This window comes from Meles meles, chromosome 1 (genome assembly GCF_922984935.1).
Source record: "Meles meles chromosome 1, mMelMel3.1 paternal haplotype, whole genome shotgun sequence".
NCBI classification, from domain to species: Eukaryota; Metazoa; Chordata; class Mammalia; order Carnivora; family Mustelidae; genus Meles; species Meles meles.
In genome coordinates, this window is record NC_060066.1 from 118,375,353 (window position 1) to 118,393,315 (window position 17,963).

Genomic DNA, 17,963 nt, shown 5'->3' on the forward strand with positions numbered 1-17,963 from the left:
GGAGATGAACCATGAGAGACTATGGACTCTGAAAAACAACCTGAGGGTTTTGAAGGGGCGGGGGGTGGGAGGTGGGGGAACCAGGTGGTGGGTAATAGGGAGGGCACGTATTGCATGGAGCACTGGGTATGGTGCAAAAACAATGAATACTGTTACGCTGAAAATTTAAAAAAAAAAAAAAAAAAAAGACTGAATTCACCTAAACCTTTTCAGGCCTCTTTTCAGTCTCTACACCCAAGTATACTGGGGTAATTAATATAACATCAAACATATTATGTGGCATAACTATGTGAGATGTTAGGACTGTAAGACAGGACTCACACTCCACAGGATGACACAAATGGACATATTAAGACATTAAATACAATATACACAGCAAATTTTAGTAGCTGATGAAAGAAAACACAGATGCTTTGGGAAAATAATATGGTAATGGGTTCTACAAATGTGGGGGTGTGATCAAATTCATCCATTTACTGGGTATCAAGGAAATATTTTTCTTCATTCTTACTTTGTGCCAGGCACTGTTTATGGTGCAAGGATTACAGCAATGAACAAAACAAGCAAAACTTCCAGCTCTTGTGAAGCTCATCTTGCAGTGTTTTGAATAAACATATTATAATAAATAGTCCGGAATTAGTTCTACTGAGTTTCTGTAGCTTCCTACTTATTGCTCCATTAAAGGGTAAGAGTCTTCCAAGCAACCACCGCATTTTTTAGGGGGTACTCGAAGGAAGATTCTTCACCACTAAATTTCTGTTGGTTTTGTGTTTAATGAAAAATAAGAGAAAAAGAAATTTTTGTTTTAGTGGTTCAGAATTTAAACTCAACACAGCACTAACACATCTTTCAGATAATTTTTATTGCCATATTTTTAGTTGAAGCTGTATCTTAAAACTGTATTTTGTTCATAGCCTGTAAAGTACGACGTAGGCCAACCAGATTCTCATCTCCCCCAACCTCAAATCTTTTAAGCAGTGGGATCATGGCAGGTTATGTTATTTCTAATGATAGCTTATCACGGACTGATCACAACTGCCACTTGGTGCAACCTCACCTCAGCTTGTAAGACAGTTGACAGAGACACACTTCATTCCACCCACAACCTTTTACAAAAAATTGGAATCGCATCACTTGCTCTACGCATGCTTTGGGAGAGATTCTACTGCTTCCAGTTCCGTCTCATGTTCAAGCCAACCCGGAAGATCAATGAGAAGTTGTTCATCTATTTACAAACCTGCAGTTCCACTGCCATTGACAGCTTCCTTGTCCTCATCTTCTTCCTCTTCAGGTAGAGAGCTGTCCATTCTTTCCATCTTGCTGACAGATGTAGTTCGTTTTCTTTGGGATTCTGTGTCAAACTCATTATCGAAGAGGACCTGATCAACGGGATCTGGCTGGAAAGGGCTGGGTTCTGCTGGAGGCTTGGGAGTTCCATAGAAGTTTCCTGAAATGGACAAAATAACGGCAGCTGAAAGGACTGATGTTGAACTGAGAGTCAGAACAAAATGATCCCATGTCTCTGCCCTGCTGTTTCATACCAAGGTTTCTGAATGGCCAAAAGGAAACCCAAACACTTCCTCCTGGGAGTGGAGGAGGAAGAAAACAGAAGAACTAATTTCTCAAGTGTCCTTCACCATGTATATTCTAATGCTAACTTTTTAATACTATTTGTACTAAGGATAGGAAGTTGACTTTATATACACAGATTATTTATTCCTACAGGGTTTGCTTTGCATGGGCTCTAAATTAAGGCCTGGTTTGTGAATTTAAATGCATCAATGCTCTCATGTAAGACTAATTGGCATAAGAAGTGGGAGTAAAAGAAGAGAAAACGAACTCAAGTAATTTCGTTCTGATGTGTAACATAATGAACTATTTTGGTAAGATGAGGAAATATGTGGGTAAAGGATAAAGCTAAGAACCAGTGTGTGCTGAAATGTAGGCTGTTTATATACAAGTAATTTTTAGGTTCTCTAAGCATTCTAATTATTTTATTTGACAATTTATTGAACAAATAGAGATATTATTAGCATAATTCAATATTGGCTTACTCTCAGGAAAGCAAGAAATACTTTAATATTCTAAGTCTTGAAGATCAGGAATTTTCGCAGTAAAAATAAATGTTCCAGAGTAGGATGAAAACAACTGAATATCTTAATTCGTCATGCAGTTCCCAGTAGGGAGCCAAATACAATGGAAAACCACTCGAAAGGTCTAGCTACATTAACAATCTGTGGCTCCTGCTAGTTTCTACCTTTTGTTAGCCACTATGCTAATGCTATCGAAAGATATAGTTAGGAAATAAAATACTCACACTCTTCTTTCATTTATTTTTTTTTTAAATCACACCTTCTAATCAAATTCCTGGACTCCTAAAGAGGCAGTTAAGATGCTCATCACATAAAATAAATTAATGTGGTATATAATGAATTATTTGTCGCTGATGAAAAAAACATAGGTTGTTCACCACCATACAGAGGCAAATCTACAAATCAATTTACTTTGAGCCATGTGTGCCTTGTGGGAAAAGCATTAAGTTAAATTCTTTGGACATCTGACTTTGGGTGGTGATTGTCATTAAAATATTCAAGACCAAACCATTGAAATCAAACCAAACCAAACCAATCAAAATTTTCAACTACCAAAAAATTCAAACCAAAAAATCAAACCAAAAAAATTTTCAACTACATCGTGCCTCTCTCCCACTCAAGTACTCCCTTGCTACCAAGTCCACATTTGAAATGGAGTTACCTGTCAGGCAGATGGATGCAAATATTTGTATTAAAACAGACTCAAGAGGGTCTCTGCAAACTTTCTAGCCCAGAGTAAATCAAGGACCCAGTAAAGAGGCCAGCTCACACTTCTCTGGGATGGAGAACCCAGAAATATTCCAAAGAGAGAGGTCTGGTTGGGGAACAGGATGCTCCAGGATCTCAATTTTTCCTGCATTGTGTCCAACAATCACGCTACCCAGGAATCTGGACATCCCATGACAAAAATCAAACATCCCCCTTCCCTAAGGATGGTAGTTTTAGTAGCAACATTAGACACACATTTTACTGTGTAGTCTTAGTAATTATTATCTCACTCTAGGAAGTTTACCTGTTTTCTAGGGTGAAATCAGACAAATTTAGGATTTTTTGATGGCCCCCCACGATCATTAAGATTTTAGGACTTCATAATAAATTCTGGCAGCTTCCTTATTTAAACATAATTAATTGGACTTAAAGAAAACTAGCATTGCTTATAAGGAAATTGGGTCTATTTTTCTTGATTGTTGGTAAATATCAAGATTTGAGACACAGCAAGGCATAAAAATGACATGGTCTGTGGATCTTGACTATAGTTAATGACAGAAAAAGGTTTTCATCTTTTTGCAACTGTTTTGGAGGGGTCCCCCCCTTTTTTCTTTCCTGAAGGTTTTTTTCATTTTTCAAATAGAACTACCAACTATCAAATATTTTAAATACATACAAAATCACAGATAATTATATTAGAAACTTATTTATTTATTTAGCTTCTGCTAGATTCCTCTCAGGTCTCCATTTTCTCCCTGTTTAAGGACATACATACATGGTCACATGTTCAATTAAGGTCCTAACTTCCTGTCAGTCCTTCCCATGCTCTCCCTGAGTTGGTATGTGTCATTTCCCTGCACATTGTGTACAATTAGGATGAATGCATATGCATACATAATATATAAATACCATTGTTTTCATTAAAGGTTCATAAAGGTTTTTCTAACATTTCATATTTTTTATAAACAGTATGCTGTACTATATTCTTTGATAACTTTCCTTTTATACAATTATATTTCTAAGACTTGTTCCTGTTCATATATGTAGATCCAAGTTTATTTGCTGTATAATAGTCCACTTTCATGAACAAGTTAAAGTAAATATTATGAATTCCCCTACTAAAACAGAACTGTTTCCATTCTCTCCCTATTTCAAATAATGCTGTAATGACTATTCTGGTATGTGACTATGTGCACATAGACAAGGACTTCTCTGGAGCAGGCTTCCAGAAAGGGAACTTCTGGGTAAGAGTTAAGTGCATCTTCAAATTTACTAGCTATTGCCAAGATGCGGCCCAAAGGGAATGTATCATTTTATACTCCTGCCAGCAATATTCAGGAGTTTCCACTTCCCACAATTACTAGACTTTAAAATTTCTGTCAATCTTATGGGTGTGAAATGGTCTACCTCAATTTGTATTTCCTTTAAATTCAGCACATGGCAATTAATAATATGTGAAATGGTCTACCTCAATTTGTATTTCCTTTAAATTCAGCACATGGCAATTAATAATATGTAATATGCCACTTTGTCATCTCCCATGTTCTTATACTTAACAGAGAAAAATGAAGGAGAATGTCTTTGTGGTCTAGGGACAGAGCAGGACTTCAACAAAACTTCAAAAGCACAAACCCTAAGAAAAACAGTGATAAATCTGACATACAAAAATTAAGGATTTCTGCTTAACAAAGAGACACACGGACAAGCATATGAAGTGACAAAACGGGAGAAAATATCTGTGTCCAGTAAGGAATCTAAATAAATAAACATCTAAATAAATACCTATCTTCAAATTTACTAGCTATTGCCAAGATGCGGCCCAAAGGGAATGTATCGGATTGTGGATTGGAATGTGGATTGAGATCACACTTTTAAAAAAATATACGATACAAATGAAAAGACAACTTGCAGAAGTCCAAAACACCAACAAGCATATCCAACTCTCTGGCTACCAGAGAAGCTAGAATTAAAAGGAGCTCCCACTCTACAAGCATCAGACTGGCCAAATGATAGAGCAGGCCAGTGAGGACATGGAATCCTTCCTCCAGTGCTACAGGAACCCAGCCCCCAAGCACGGCTGGCAGGAATGCAGCGGTGGAGCTGCCGCGACTCCTTCATCAGACTAAGTACTCGCAGACCTTATCACCCGACGATTCTGGCCCTGGGTAGGGGACATCCTCACACAGGTCTAGAGGGAGAGGATGCTGCGGCTCTATCTGTGGTGGTGTGGGGGGGACTTGAAGCAATCTGGAAGTCAGTTACTAGAAGAGGGGTTCAGTAGAAGGCAGCAGAGCACTGTGCAGTGGTTAAAAGGCAATGATTACATGTAAATATAGGGCAGTGACATGAATGAATCTAAGAAACACTGAAATAACGGAGAACAGTTAAAAACTGGATGAGATCGAGAGCACAGTCCTGATGCAAATAATACACGCATGCACACAAGACACATTTTGTGAGAATGCAGATGAACCACAGCATACATGAGAAGGCAAAAAGGAGATCTCGGGAGACTCTGAAGAGGACAGACAAAGCCCAGCAGCACTGCAGGAAGACAAGCATGACGGCAATGGGCAGGTCGGTTGGACAGAGGGAAGGCACAGCCGCAGTAGCCCAGACATGAGCTTGTCCAGAGCCTGTGAGGAGGTGTGAGAATGAAAAGAACGGTATCATGAAAGCTGTTACAGAGAAAGAAATGACCAGATTTGGTGACAGACAGCTGTCTGTCTCCTCCTCTCCAAGGAGAGGGAAGGAGTAAATGATGACTCCATCATTTTGAGCCCAGGGTGCAGCTAAAGAGAAATTACAAAGAACTATTCTTTCGGCTAGAACACTGATGCAGACTTGGATATGTGGAATTCAAGGTTAGTGTTTATTGAACACTACTGAACCGTCTCTAGGCATTGAAGATACTAAGAAAGCCGTGATATGGCTTTCACCAAGCTTGTGAAAAAGGTCACTATCACTGCACGAGAAAGCCATGACGGAGAAGTACAGCGTGCTATGGGAGTGGACAAGTGTGCCAGGGAAGGGAGAACAAAAGATGGAACACAGCTTCATTGAAAAACTGAAACTGAGTTAAGTCTCTACTTCCTAGAAATGAGTAGAGAAGAGACATGAAAGGAAAACTAATTATTCCATTTTTGTTGTTTTCCCCCCAATCTATATTCTCTTTTCTCCAAGAGAGCCACACTGTAGATTATTTAAAGTGCATAGCATTTGGAATCCTAGCCACAAATAGAAAGCAAACAACAAACACTTGTTGAGTTCATATGATGAATATGAATTACTACAAAATATGCAAACTGTCTGGTTTGAAGGGTTCCAGTATATTCTTCACAATCAGCTTTATAATATGATGGAATGCTTCTGCTTACTATTTAATCCCATTTTAGGTTGTAAATTACATATGGCTCCAAAAGAAAACATTCCCAAAGATGAAGAGAAAACAACTTAAAAAAATGATATTTTACTAATCAAATTCCCTTTGAAGTAATTCCAGCCATTCAGATAGTTTCCTGGGTTGCTGCTGTTGTCAGTATTTGGGGACATACCATCATACGTTCCACTTTCTAATAATGCTCCACTCTCTTCCAGTGCTTTGAACTGTTCAACAGAAATGAAATTATAGTCCACCCCTGGAACTTCCCCATCCCTGGGGGCCCTTGTAGTGCCTAAGGGAAAAAACAAGAAAAAAACAGGTTGCTTTAAACTTATGAAATATTGAGAATAGAAAATAAATACAGTCTATAGTATAGAGAACACATAGGAGAAAACACACTACTGAATATATGGTACCTTCTAGAATGAGGATCAGAAAATTTTAGGCAACGTTTTTAGGTGAAAGTAGGACAATAATGTAGGATGACTAAATATACTTTAATATAATCTACAGATAGCTATGAAATTCAAACTACAAAGACTAACAGATTTCTACTGTCAAAGGAAGCTAACTTTCTATCACCTCAATTATCACTACTTAACATCTGAAGGAAAGAGAAATCCACCAATGATAAGACTTCATATTTTCTGGGACATGGTTATTCTTTTTTTTTTTATTTAAGTATAGTTGACATACAATATTAATTTCAGGTGTATATACAGATTTCATTTTTATCAAGCTACCTTATGTATTTTTTTCATCCTTGGTATAAATCAAAACAGATTTTTAAAAGTTTTTAAAAGTTCTTTTAACATACTTAAGTTTTAAAATTTGGACAAATATTAATTATGAAATTATTTTAGTTTAATGAATAAAAGGCTTAAGGCTTAAGATAGGTACTCACATATTGCTTCTCAGCCATTATTCTCTTCAAGTAATTTCAAAAATTTAAGAAGTACATTATTTAATGAAATACACTATGGCAACAGAATAGCAAATTCCTATCAAGGAATTCACACTAAAGTAAAATCTTTCAGGTCAAAAGTATAAAGTCAGGTTATGGCAGCATTGCTACATGTGACTGAGTTTTCCTGAATATGAACCAACATTTTTGTGAACTGATACTGAAAACTTTATTTCAAATAGTAGAGAATACAAAGAAGAGACCCAAGATTTGGGATATTGTAGCAAATCCTGCACAAGAATGCCTTCTCAAACCTGTTCCTGCACTTACGCTCCCCAGTCATTAATGGTACTCCATGCCAGAGGGCGGAGAGTCTGCCATCTTGGGTACCTCTCTCCATTCCACATCTGGTCAGTAAATCGGGTTGATTCAATCTCCTCAGTATGTCTAGGATTTATACACTTTTCTTCATTCTCACACTCACCTAATTCATATCACTATGTATGATCTGTAACGTTGGTCTCATAAGGTCAACACTTATTCTTCCCTGGCTATGTCTCTTACCCAAACTATAGCCAGTGACTTCTCCAAAACAATGATCTGAACAAAAAATCTCTATCATGCTCCCATGATTTTCAGTATGAAAATCCTCTTCAGGTTCTTTCTTGCCTCACCCCTTTCACATTCTAGGCTTTAGCCATAATTGGTTTTTCGTTTGTTTGTTTGTTTGGGGGACTTTTAGTTCTTTTAATGTTCCTTGAACTTGCTTACCTCCACAAGGCCTTTGTCCAAGTCATCCCTTTCCCTGGAAGACTTCCTCTTCCCTTTCCCACTCTTTCCTCAGCTAACATCTACTCATCCTTTACCTCCTGGCTTAAGTTTCTTTAGAGAACCTTCCCTGATTCCCTCCTGGGATGGAACATGAAGGAATCAAGTCTACATGGTTCAGAATAATAGTCCCAAGTCTTAACACAGTGAAATCATAGTAGTTACTCAATATAGACAGTTGTCAAGTAAATTACATGAAACGTTACACAAATATAATTGGCACAGTATCTGGAAATAATATTATATAGTATACATATTATATGTGTATTAATATACTATATTATAATTAATGGAAAATTATTAACTCCTTTTAGTTGTATTACATTCTATTATATTCTATAACATGAAAAAAATCCACAAAGACAATAAAACATAAACAGTAACAACCTTAGAAAATGATTTAGCCAAAACTATAAGCAACAGAGATTATATTCAGTAAGTTTTCCCCCTTGTTCTTACCCAACTTTTTATTAAAAAATGAGAATTTCTTTTATCTGTTTTGTATCACAAAGGATAAAAAAGCTCGAAACAGAACTTTCTTTTGTTAAGATATTTTTGTCATTGTCAAATTTGTTTTCTCATGCATTGGCTAAACTACATTGTTAGATTCCCCAAATCAATAGCTTTTAGCTTCATATTAACTAAAAACTAACATTGGAAAATAAATTTAATGACTAAAATTTATAATTATCTATGATAGATAGGAAAACATGGCCACAGTATTTTGTACGTCCTCTTATCAAGAGATGGGCAGCTTGCTGCTTCATCTGAAATCTGGACTGGATTTATGATTTGCTTTGAAAAATTTAATGCGGAGGATGTGATGATGTACGGGTTCAGGAGTTTAGACTTCCATCTTTGCTTTCTTGGAATGGTTCCACCATGAAGTATGGAAGTCCAGGTTACACTACGATGAGAGAGCCCCAGCCAACAAATAGCACCAAGATTCTAGACACGTGAGTGAGACCATCTTAGCCCTTCTAACTCTGGTGAAGGTGCCAATGACTGCGGCCACGTAAGTGATCCCAGTTGAGCTCATCTAACTCATGGAATCATGAGAAATAATGCATGATGGTTATTTTAAGCCATTACGTTCTGGGGTGATTTGTTATTCAACAAAGGCTAACAGAAATATTATCCAAATAAACTCCACTATGAAATATACTGATTATATAAAACCTGAAAAACCCAATTTAAGAGCAAACTGTATTATAGATAATACTATAAAAAGAGCACTGATCCGAGGGGCAGGAGCTACTCTGTTTTAGTCGGGGATTGTTAGTAATGGTACAATTTTAAGCAAGCACTTAATCCCTCTGAGCTTCATTCTCTTTCTGCAAAGCGGTGTTAAGCAAGATGATGTTCATGATTCTTTCCATTAGCAGATATGAAATGTTATGTGTAACACACATATATATATTTCCAAGACTTAAAAGGAGCTTAAATGTTAATTCTTTACCAATGTAGGTTTTACAAATTTTCACATCCTCTCTCCAAGAATGTGTAATCCCATACATATAAAAAGTTCTTTCCTTACTAATCTACCCTATCCTGTTGCCTTCAGCATTCCAGAAAATTTATCTTGATATTCTCCTGATACTCTATATATTTAATGTAAAGCTTCTATATCACTTCCGGTCCCTACTGTATTTCTTTTTACATAAAAATTCCTCCAAGTTCTGTTTACTCATGGTCTCCAACTCCTCTTTTCTCCCTGCTTCTCAAGCCCAGTCCAATCAGATCACTGCCCCACCACTCCACTGAGACAATGTGCTGTGTTCATCAGAGGTCTCCACTTTGCTTAGCCCAATACTCAAGTCTCAGTCCTCCTAATACCTAATACCTCCTAATACCTAATACCTAACCTAGTAGTAACATTTGATGTAACTGATCATTCCCGTTTTTGTGTTTTATCCTGAAAGATGCAGATAGGTACGTAAGACATATATGTAAAGTTTAACAATTAATAATAAAGCAAACCCAGCCAAGTGAAGAAGCAGAGCATCACCAGGAGACCAAAAGCCCCCCTGTACACCTGCAATCATAAATCTCTCCTTCCTCCACCACCAAAAGTACCCACAATCTTGACATTTGTGATGCTGATTTCCATTCTTCTTTAAAATGTTTGTTGTTTGTTTTACCAATTATATAATGCATTCCTACAGCTTAGTTTTGCCTCTTTTGTAACTTCATATGAACAGAATCATGCCATATGCATCCTTTTACGTCCACATTAACACTTGTAGTCAGGTTTTTAAACTTCCACCAACATGTGAAGGCATCTCACTATGTATTTAATGTGCAACTGATTTACGGGATCACGCGTTCTTTTTCAAATATTTACTAGCCATAGAGATTTCTTCTGTTGTGAACTGACTGTTCAAGGCTTTTGCCACTTCCCTGTTGGGGTGCCTGTCTTCTAAAGCTTGATTTGTAGTTCTTTACTATAGTACTTTATCAAATCTAATTAACAGCCTCCAAAATGCACCACTAAAAAAAGAAAAAAATAACTGGCAATTAAAATCAAAAGATTCCCTCTACTGTAAGATATAATCCAATTGCAGACAGTAAATTAAAGTGTGAAATAACTGGGGCTTAGTATTGATAAAGCACTTCAGTCCTTTGTCAGATATATGTTGCAAAGGGGGAGTTTCTACAAAAATGTGAAATAAGGGGGAGGCTGGGTGGAACAGTCGGTTGGGCATCCGACTCTTGGTTTCGGCTTGGGTCATAGTCTCCAGCCCTGCAGCGGGCTCTGTGCTCAGTGTAGTCTGCTTAAGATTCTCTCTCCTGAGGCGCCTGGGTGGCTCAGTGGGTTAATGCCTCTGCCTTCAGCTCAGGTCATGATCCCAGGGTCCTAGGATCAAGACCTGCATCGGACTCTCTGCTCAGCAGGGAGCCTCCTTCCCTGTCTCTCTCTGCCTGCCTCTCTGCCCTACTTGTGATCTGTCAAATAAATAAAAAAAAAAAAAAAAAAAAAAGATTCTCTCTTCCTTTCCCTCGACCCCTCCCACTTGTGCTCTCTCTCTAAAATGAATAAATAAATCTTTTTTAAAAAATACTTTCTATAGAGAGAGGGTGGTTGGGTTATGGACATTGGGATAGGTATGTGATATGATGAGCGCTGTGAAGTGTAAACCCGGCAATAAACAGACCTGTAACCTGGGGCTAAGAATACATTATATGTTAATAAAAAAACATAAAAAATTTTATAAAGTACTTTCTAGAAACAGTACTTTCTGTAAAACTGTGTTCCCCAACAAGTAGAGCTTACAGAGAAAATACATCAGGTTTGACGTCTCAAAATCTATTTCAACTTTGTAACCAGAGCCTAGTAAAATCACTAACAACCCAGTTAAAAATACTAGGACAGTTTAAAAAAGATATTTTAAGTTCCTAATAAAAATATCAGAGTAAATAAAATACTTTGTCTTTAAGTAACAATTTAAAAAAATAAAATATAGCTTGACAGAAAGTGTTATAAGGTGGGTCGGAGCTACTGAATAATGAAGAAAAGGCAAAAAGTGCAATAAATGATTTTTAAGATAAAGCACACGTCTAAATTGAGAACAGAGGCCAAATCAAGGTGAATGGGCACCATGCACGGTGCATGCAACATTCAACTCTATATTCTATTTACTCGCTGCTACTTAATAACACAAAACATTAGCTTGCTAGGGAAAATGGAATAAGAACCAATATTACCTCCATTAAATTGACATCATTATCCCACCTACTTACCAATCATATATGAACTTACTGGTGTTACAGAAACAAATGTTGTAGCACAACAAACAGTATCTTCTCCCACTGTGATTTTTTTTTTCATCTTTTTTAATGGTCTTTTAATGATAGTAGTTTTTCATTTTATTGTACTCAAATTTATGAATCCTTCCTTTTATAGCTAATGCTTCTGTGTCTTACTGAGGAAATCCTTCCTAAGGATGGAGATATTCTATATTCTTTGTTAAAAGCATCACAAATTTGCCTTTCATACCTAGTACTTTAGTGCACTAAAACAGATCTTTTTCGGCCTGATGGGAGGTAGTAGTCCAACTTCTTTTCCAGACGGCTACTCAACACACTTACTGAAAAGTCAATTATTTCCCCTTCTCATCAGGCATGTCACTTCTGTCATAGAAATCTCATATAGAAATGTCTACATAAAACTGGGTGTTATTGGGCTTTCTCCTCCATCCCGTTTATCTACTGACCATTCCTGCACTATTACCAATGGTGCTATAATTATTATACTGCCATGATAAATCTTGGTATAGAGTAGAACAAGTCCACCTATTTTGTTTTTTCTATTTTTAGCCCTTCCATATCAAACCTGGAATCAGAGAAAGAGGCTAAAAATGCTGGAATTTTTATGGGATTAGAATGAATCTATTAATCAATTTGAGAACTCCTGTCTTCACCATATTGAATCTTTAATCCAGGAACAAAAAATCGGTCAGTATACTCAGATCTTCTTTATGACCCCTTAATTTTATCTTGCAGAAGTCTTTACACTTCTTTAGAGATTAATTTCTAGGTATTTCAATTGCCTGTATGCTATTGTAAATATCTTTCTGTAAACTTTCATTTTCTAATTATTAATGATATAAAAGAAGACAATTGTGGGAATCTAGTTGGTCGCTCTACTTGGATATAACTGACCTACAATCAAATTCACTAATTCCAGCAGTACAATTCTGTAAGTCTTGGGATTCATTGCTCCTAAAGGTTTTCTTATGTCCCTGTGGCAGTGGCTAATCAGCGGTCACTGTAGTTTTGTGTTTAACAGAATCTCATATACATAGAATCATACACTGATTCCAGTAGTGGTTTGTACCTGGCCTGTTTCACTTAGCATGATGCTTCTGAGATCTATCCATACTTTAGTTCAACATCCTTTTCTTGCTAAGTGGTATTCTGTTGTACAGATATACCAAAATTTGATTACACATTCACCAACGATGGACATTGGGATGGTTCCAGATTTGGGACACTATACATAAGGCAGCTATAAACTTACAAGTCCTTGGGCAGACACATATTTAAATTTATGTTGAGTTAATACCTAGGAGTGGAAATGCTGGGGCATATGGTAAGTGTATGTTTAAATGAAAATGTCCCAAAGTAAATATACTTCGCATTCTCACCAACTCCTAGATGAGCTGTAGTCGATTTACATTACTGTTTCCATGTAGGGATTCCTCCTTGAAGTCTCTCAGCCAATTTTTTTCCTTTTTCTAAGTCCTCAGAAAAATCAGTTGATAGAGAAAATGAGAGGAAAAAGTATTATAATTCTCCTATGAGAATTAAAGCTTGATTATCTGACATAGAGGTGTTACTAATTTGAAGGAATCTAAAGATACCAACTGAAAGCAAAGAGCAGAAAATACTGACAAATGAAACCAAATGGTCAAGGCGACATTTCCAGGCATCAGGACAGAAGCACATGGGAGAGCAGCAGTCACAATCCACTTGCAGCTGTCCCTGAGCTATAAGTGTGAGGTCAAGGCCCTGTCTGCTAAGAGTGAGTCTTTCTTGCAAATACACGATTAGCACAGTTAGATGCATTTATACTTCATATAAATCCTATGAGTGGTATTCTCCAAAAATCACTGGTTTTGAAGACTAAATAAGTCTTTAAATTGGCAGTTCTGATGCGTGATTCTATGTAATGATGTTAACCTTGAAGGCAGATCTGAATGTTATTTGAATACTACCCAACGATGTCCTTTGGTATTTTTCGCTGTTTGAATACGTGCTATGAGTTTCAGTGCTTTGTAAATCCTTTAATAGAAGAAATGTAGAGCAGTGAATGTTGTCGTGGAACACTGCAACCCAAAATCAATAACTGGTGTAAAATCTGAAGTAAAAGCAATATAGATCTCAATGGCAAAACCAAAACTGGGGCAAGGAGACAACATATTTTCACCATTAAAAAAGAAAGCGAGCTTAACAAATGACCAATGGCTAATGCCCAATCTGAAGATGTTTTTGGACACAAAATAATTTCAGGAGCATGAATGTAATATGAAAATTTTTTTTAATGTCTGGAATATTTGTTACCAAAGTCAAAACTATCAAATAATACAAGTGATGCTTCTTGTATTTTACAAGTGAAAATTTCAAATAGGATATATCTGTGGATTTATCTTTCAAGCTTTTAACTTTTTTTTGTATTAATGTTTCCTATCAGCAAATGTCTGTAACAGATATGTGTTGAGACTTATAGCCTTGTTTTATTGATTTATAATAATAATAAACCAGGAAATTTTTAAAGTGCTTGGTACACTCAGGAGAAGCCATTCTGCACCATGGTGTTTGTAGCCATCATTCCTCTGCCATAAAGGTCAAGGGCTGCCATTTGAGTTCCCAAGGTACTTGATTCAGCTAGCACTTCACCTCAATCAAACACAGTTTATACTGTCATTAAATTGTGATGCCACTTCCTGTCATGAATTACGAGCACCCTACTTTCCAGTGGAAGGAACATGGCACTGGGTTCAAGCCCAAGAACACAACCAAATCTAAAATTCCTTCTTGGAGGGTTTGTCTCCCAGGACTACTACCAGTACCAATTCTGTATCGACCAGCACCCAAACAGGTGAGAGAAACATGGTTAACTTGAACAAGGAGAGCTTAATACAAAAAATGATTAACTATTTACAAGGAATTAACTAAGAGGAAATAAAAGAGAACTTTAAAGAATAGCACCCTAGAGCTGAGGAACTCAAATAAGGAACTCAAATAAGGAACAAACTTGGAAGAGAGGGATGTTCCCCAACTCTGGGATTCAGACTTCTCTGGAGAAGGTGTGGTTGTAGCCTGGGGATGGATCTGGTTCATAGTTGATGGGTCAAGGCTGGCAGACAAGGAACAATCTGCTGGTGTACTGATGAAATTCACCAGCAAGCTGCCTGTGGTGGGAGCTGTTTCAAACCTCTTAGAAAACCATCTGGGACACTGGCTGGACTTGCCAGAAACCCAGCAGGAAACCACTTGTAGGGAATACTGTTGAAATCTGGGGAGCCATGTGGGGTGCCCATCAAACTCATTAAGAAACTGCAAGGAAGTCAGCAGGTGCACTGGAGGAATTCAGGCAGCCGCCTGTGAGGTGGGAAACTGACTGCTGGAGCACTGCTGAAACTTACTGTCTTTTTGCAGGCAGGAGCAAAAAGAAAAAGATACACTGGAAGTAGGAAAAGATGACTCTTCTTTCTCCAGTATCCTTCCTGCCAGCCCCAAGATCATTTGACGTACCTACCAGTTGGCAAAGGAGGAAAAGAGTAATTTGAAGTCGAGAGGCACTAAATAATAACTGGCAGACTAGTTTTCTGAGTGATTGTATCATGAATGGGAGTTGAATTTTGTCAAGTGTTTTTTTTCTGCATCATTTTGAGGAGATCATCTGTTTTGTTTTTCTTTTCCAGTCCATTACTATATTAATTTCAAATGTTATCCCAACCTTGCTTTCCTGTGACAACCTCTTGGTCATAATCTATTATCCTGTTTACATATTGCTATATATATTATTTGCTAAAATATTTTAAGGAGTTTTAAGTCTATGTCCATGAAAAATTGTGGTCTAATATTATTTTCTTTTAATGTCCTTGTCTGGTTTTAGAATCAGGATAATGATCAGATCACAGAATGAGTTGGGAAGTTCCCTCCTCCTCTATTTTCTTAAAAAGTCTGTGTAGAATTGATATTATTTCTTCTTTAACTATTCAGAACAATTCACCTGTACCATCTTGGGCCTGATGCTTTCTTAATGGGAAAAATACAAACTACAAATTTAATTCCTTTAACAGATTGAGAACCATTATTAAGCTCATCTATTTCTTCTTTATTTTTAAGGATTTTATTTAAGAAAGAGTAACAGAGAGAAAACAAACGGGGAGGGACAGAGGGGGAGAGATATGCGGACTCCCCACCAAGCAGGGCATCTGACTCAGGGCTCAATCTCAGGACCCTGGGATCATGGCCTAAGCTGAAGGCAGATGCTTAACTGAGTCAGGCATCTCTCATCTATTTCTTCTTGAGTGAATATTGGTAGTTTTTTTCCTCCAAGGAATTTTTCAGTTTACTGTTGTCAGGTTGTTTAGAACATTCCTGTCCACTTAACATCTGTAGAATTTTTAATGATGCCATCTCTCTCATTCCTAATAGTGTTAAACAATGTTTTCTCTCTTTACCTTCTATGGCTAGAAGTTTACCAGTTTTACTGATCAGAAAAAAAATCAACTTTGGGTTTCATTGATTTCTCTAGTCTCTGTTTTCTAGTTTATCGACTTCTTTTATCTTTATTTCCTTTCTTCTACTTAATTTGGGTTTACTTTGCTCTCCTTTTGCTATATTCTTTACTTTGCTCTTCTTTCCCTAGAAGTTTAGATAACTGATTGAAATCTTTATTATTTTCTAAGTATTTAACACTATAAATTTCCCTCTAAACACCATTGTAGCAACATTCCACAAATTGGTATGTTGGGTTTGTTATGTTCTGACACTGACTGATATGTGTATTATTTGTATTTTCCTTGTGGCTTTAACTCACAGGTTATTTAGAAGTATGCTATTTAATTTCCAAATATTCAGAGATTTTCAAAATAATTTTCTGTTAAGTGATCTCTTACAATTCCATTATGATCACAGAATATATTTTATATGATTTAAATTCTTTTAAATTTATTGAATCTTGTTTTATGGCCTAGAATATGGTCTTCTTTTGTAAATGTTCCTGTAACCTAGAAAAGAATGAGTATTTTGTTGTTGGAAGGCATGTTCTAATACATAGCCATTAGATCAAGTTGGTTCAAAGTGTTATCCCTGTTATAACCTTACTGATCTTTTGTTTACCTACCCTAAAGGAGGTGTTGAAATCTTAAACTCCAGTTACGAGGTTGTCTATTTCCTTTCAGTTCTTCACTCCGGTATCATTTCCATTTCACCTGAAAATTTCCTTTAGTATTTCTTTTAGTGCAAGTCTGTTGGTGAAAAATTCCTTCACCATTTTTTTCTTTTTTTTTTTTTTTTTTTTTTGGTCTGAAAAGTTATTTCTCTTAAGGATATTTTTGTTGCATGTAGAAATCTAGGTTGGCAGTTTTTCCTTTCAGCATGTTGAAGATGACATTTCATTGACTTTTGGCTTGTACCAGTTTCTGCTGACAAGTCTACAGTCATTCTTTCTTCCCTTGTATTTAATGTATCTTTTTTCTGTCTGCCTTTCACATTTTCTCTATCACTGGTTTTCAAAAATTAGATTATAATATATTTAGATTTTTTTAATCTAAATTAGGGTTTGTTGAGATCCACAGCTCTGTGGATTTATAGTTTTCATCAAATTTGGAAAAATTTCAGCCTACAGTTCCTCATTTGTTTTTTTCCATATCTCCCCTCTTTGGTTTGACAGTGTGCATAGCTCAGTATGAACCAATCACAGTCCTGTTCTGCCTATGACCCAATTTCTGAAAACAGCTATTACATATATCTTGCCCAATTTCTAGCTGTTTACAGTAAGAAAGTAAATCTAGTACCAATTAGTGTGTCATGGCAGAAGCAGAAATGTCTTTCTTTCTTTCTCTGGTAACTGTAAAAAACAAAAAGCTATGTTTTCAGTCTAATTTCCTCTCTGTTTCAGTCTGATTCATTTATACTAGTATGTCTTCAAGTTCACCAGCCTTTTCTTCTGCAGTTTCTAATCTGCTGTTAAGCCCATCCATGAATTTTTGAAGTTCCATTTTATTCTTTAAAAAAAATTCCATTTTCTCTTTTATTTTATTCATATTTTTCTTTAAATCCTTGAGCATATTTATAATAACTCTAAAATGCTTGCTTTGGTCATACCTGTTTATATGTCATCTATTTCTAGGTTTTTTTATCAGCTGACTTTTCTTTTGATTACAGGTCATATTTTCTTCTTCTTTGTATATCTAATAATTTTTATTAGACACTGGGCATTGTAAATACTATGTTATTCCATGTCGAGATTTTGTTGTCTTCCTTTAAAAGCTGTTGGTTTTCCCCTTTTCTCCCTCCCCTCCTTCCTTTCTTT

General features: G+C 36.5%; 1 protein-coding gene across 3 annotated transcripts in view; it reads right to left on the bottom strand.

The window, feature by feature from the left end:
* Positions 1-17,963, bottom strand: part of MAGI3 (membrane associated guanylate kinase, WW and PDZ domain containing 3) — a 233,105-nt gene that overhangs the window by 67,058 nt on the left and 148,084 nt on the right. For all 3 annotated transcript variants that reach the window (XM_045999923.1, XM_045999914.1, XM_045999933.1), the window contains exons 3-4: positions 6,356-6,475; positions 1,238-1,447 (exon numbers count right to left, since the gene is read on the bottom strand). In XM_045999923.1, the coding sequence (XP_045855879.1) occupies positions 1,238-1,447; positions 6,356-6,475 (330 nt within the window). The remainder of the gene's footprint in view (positions 1-1,237; positions 1,448-6,355; positions 6,476-17,963) is intronic.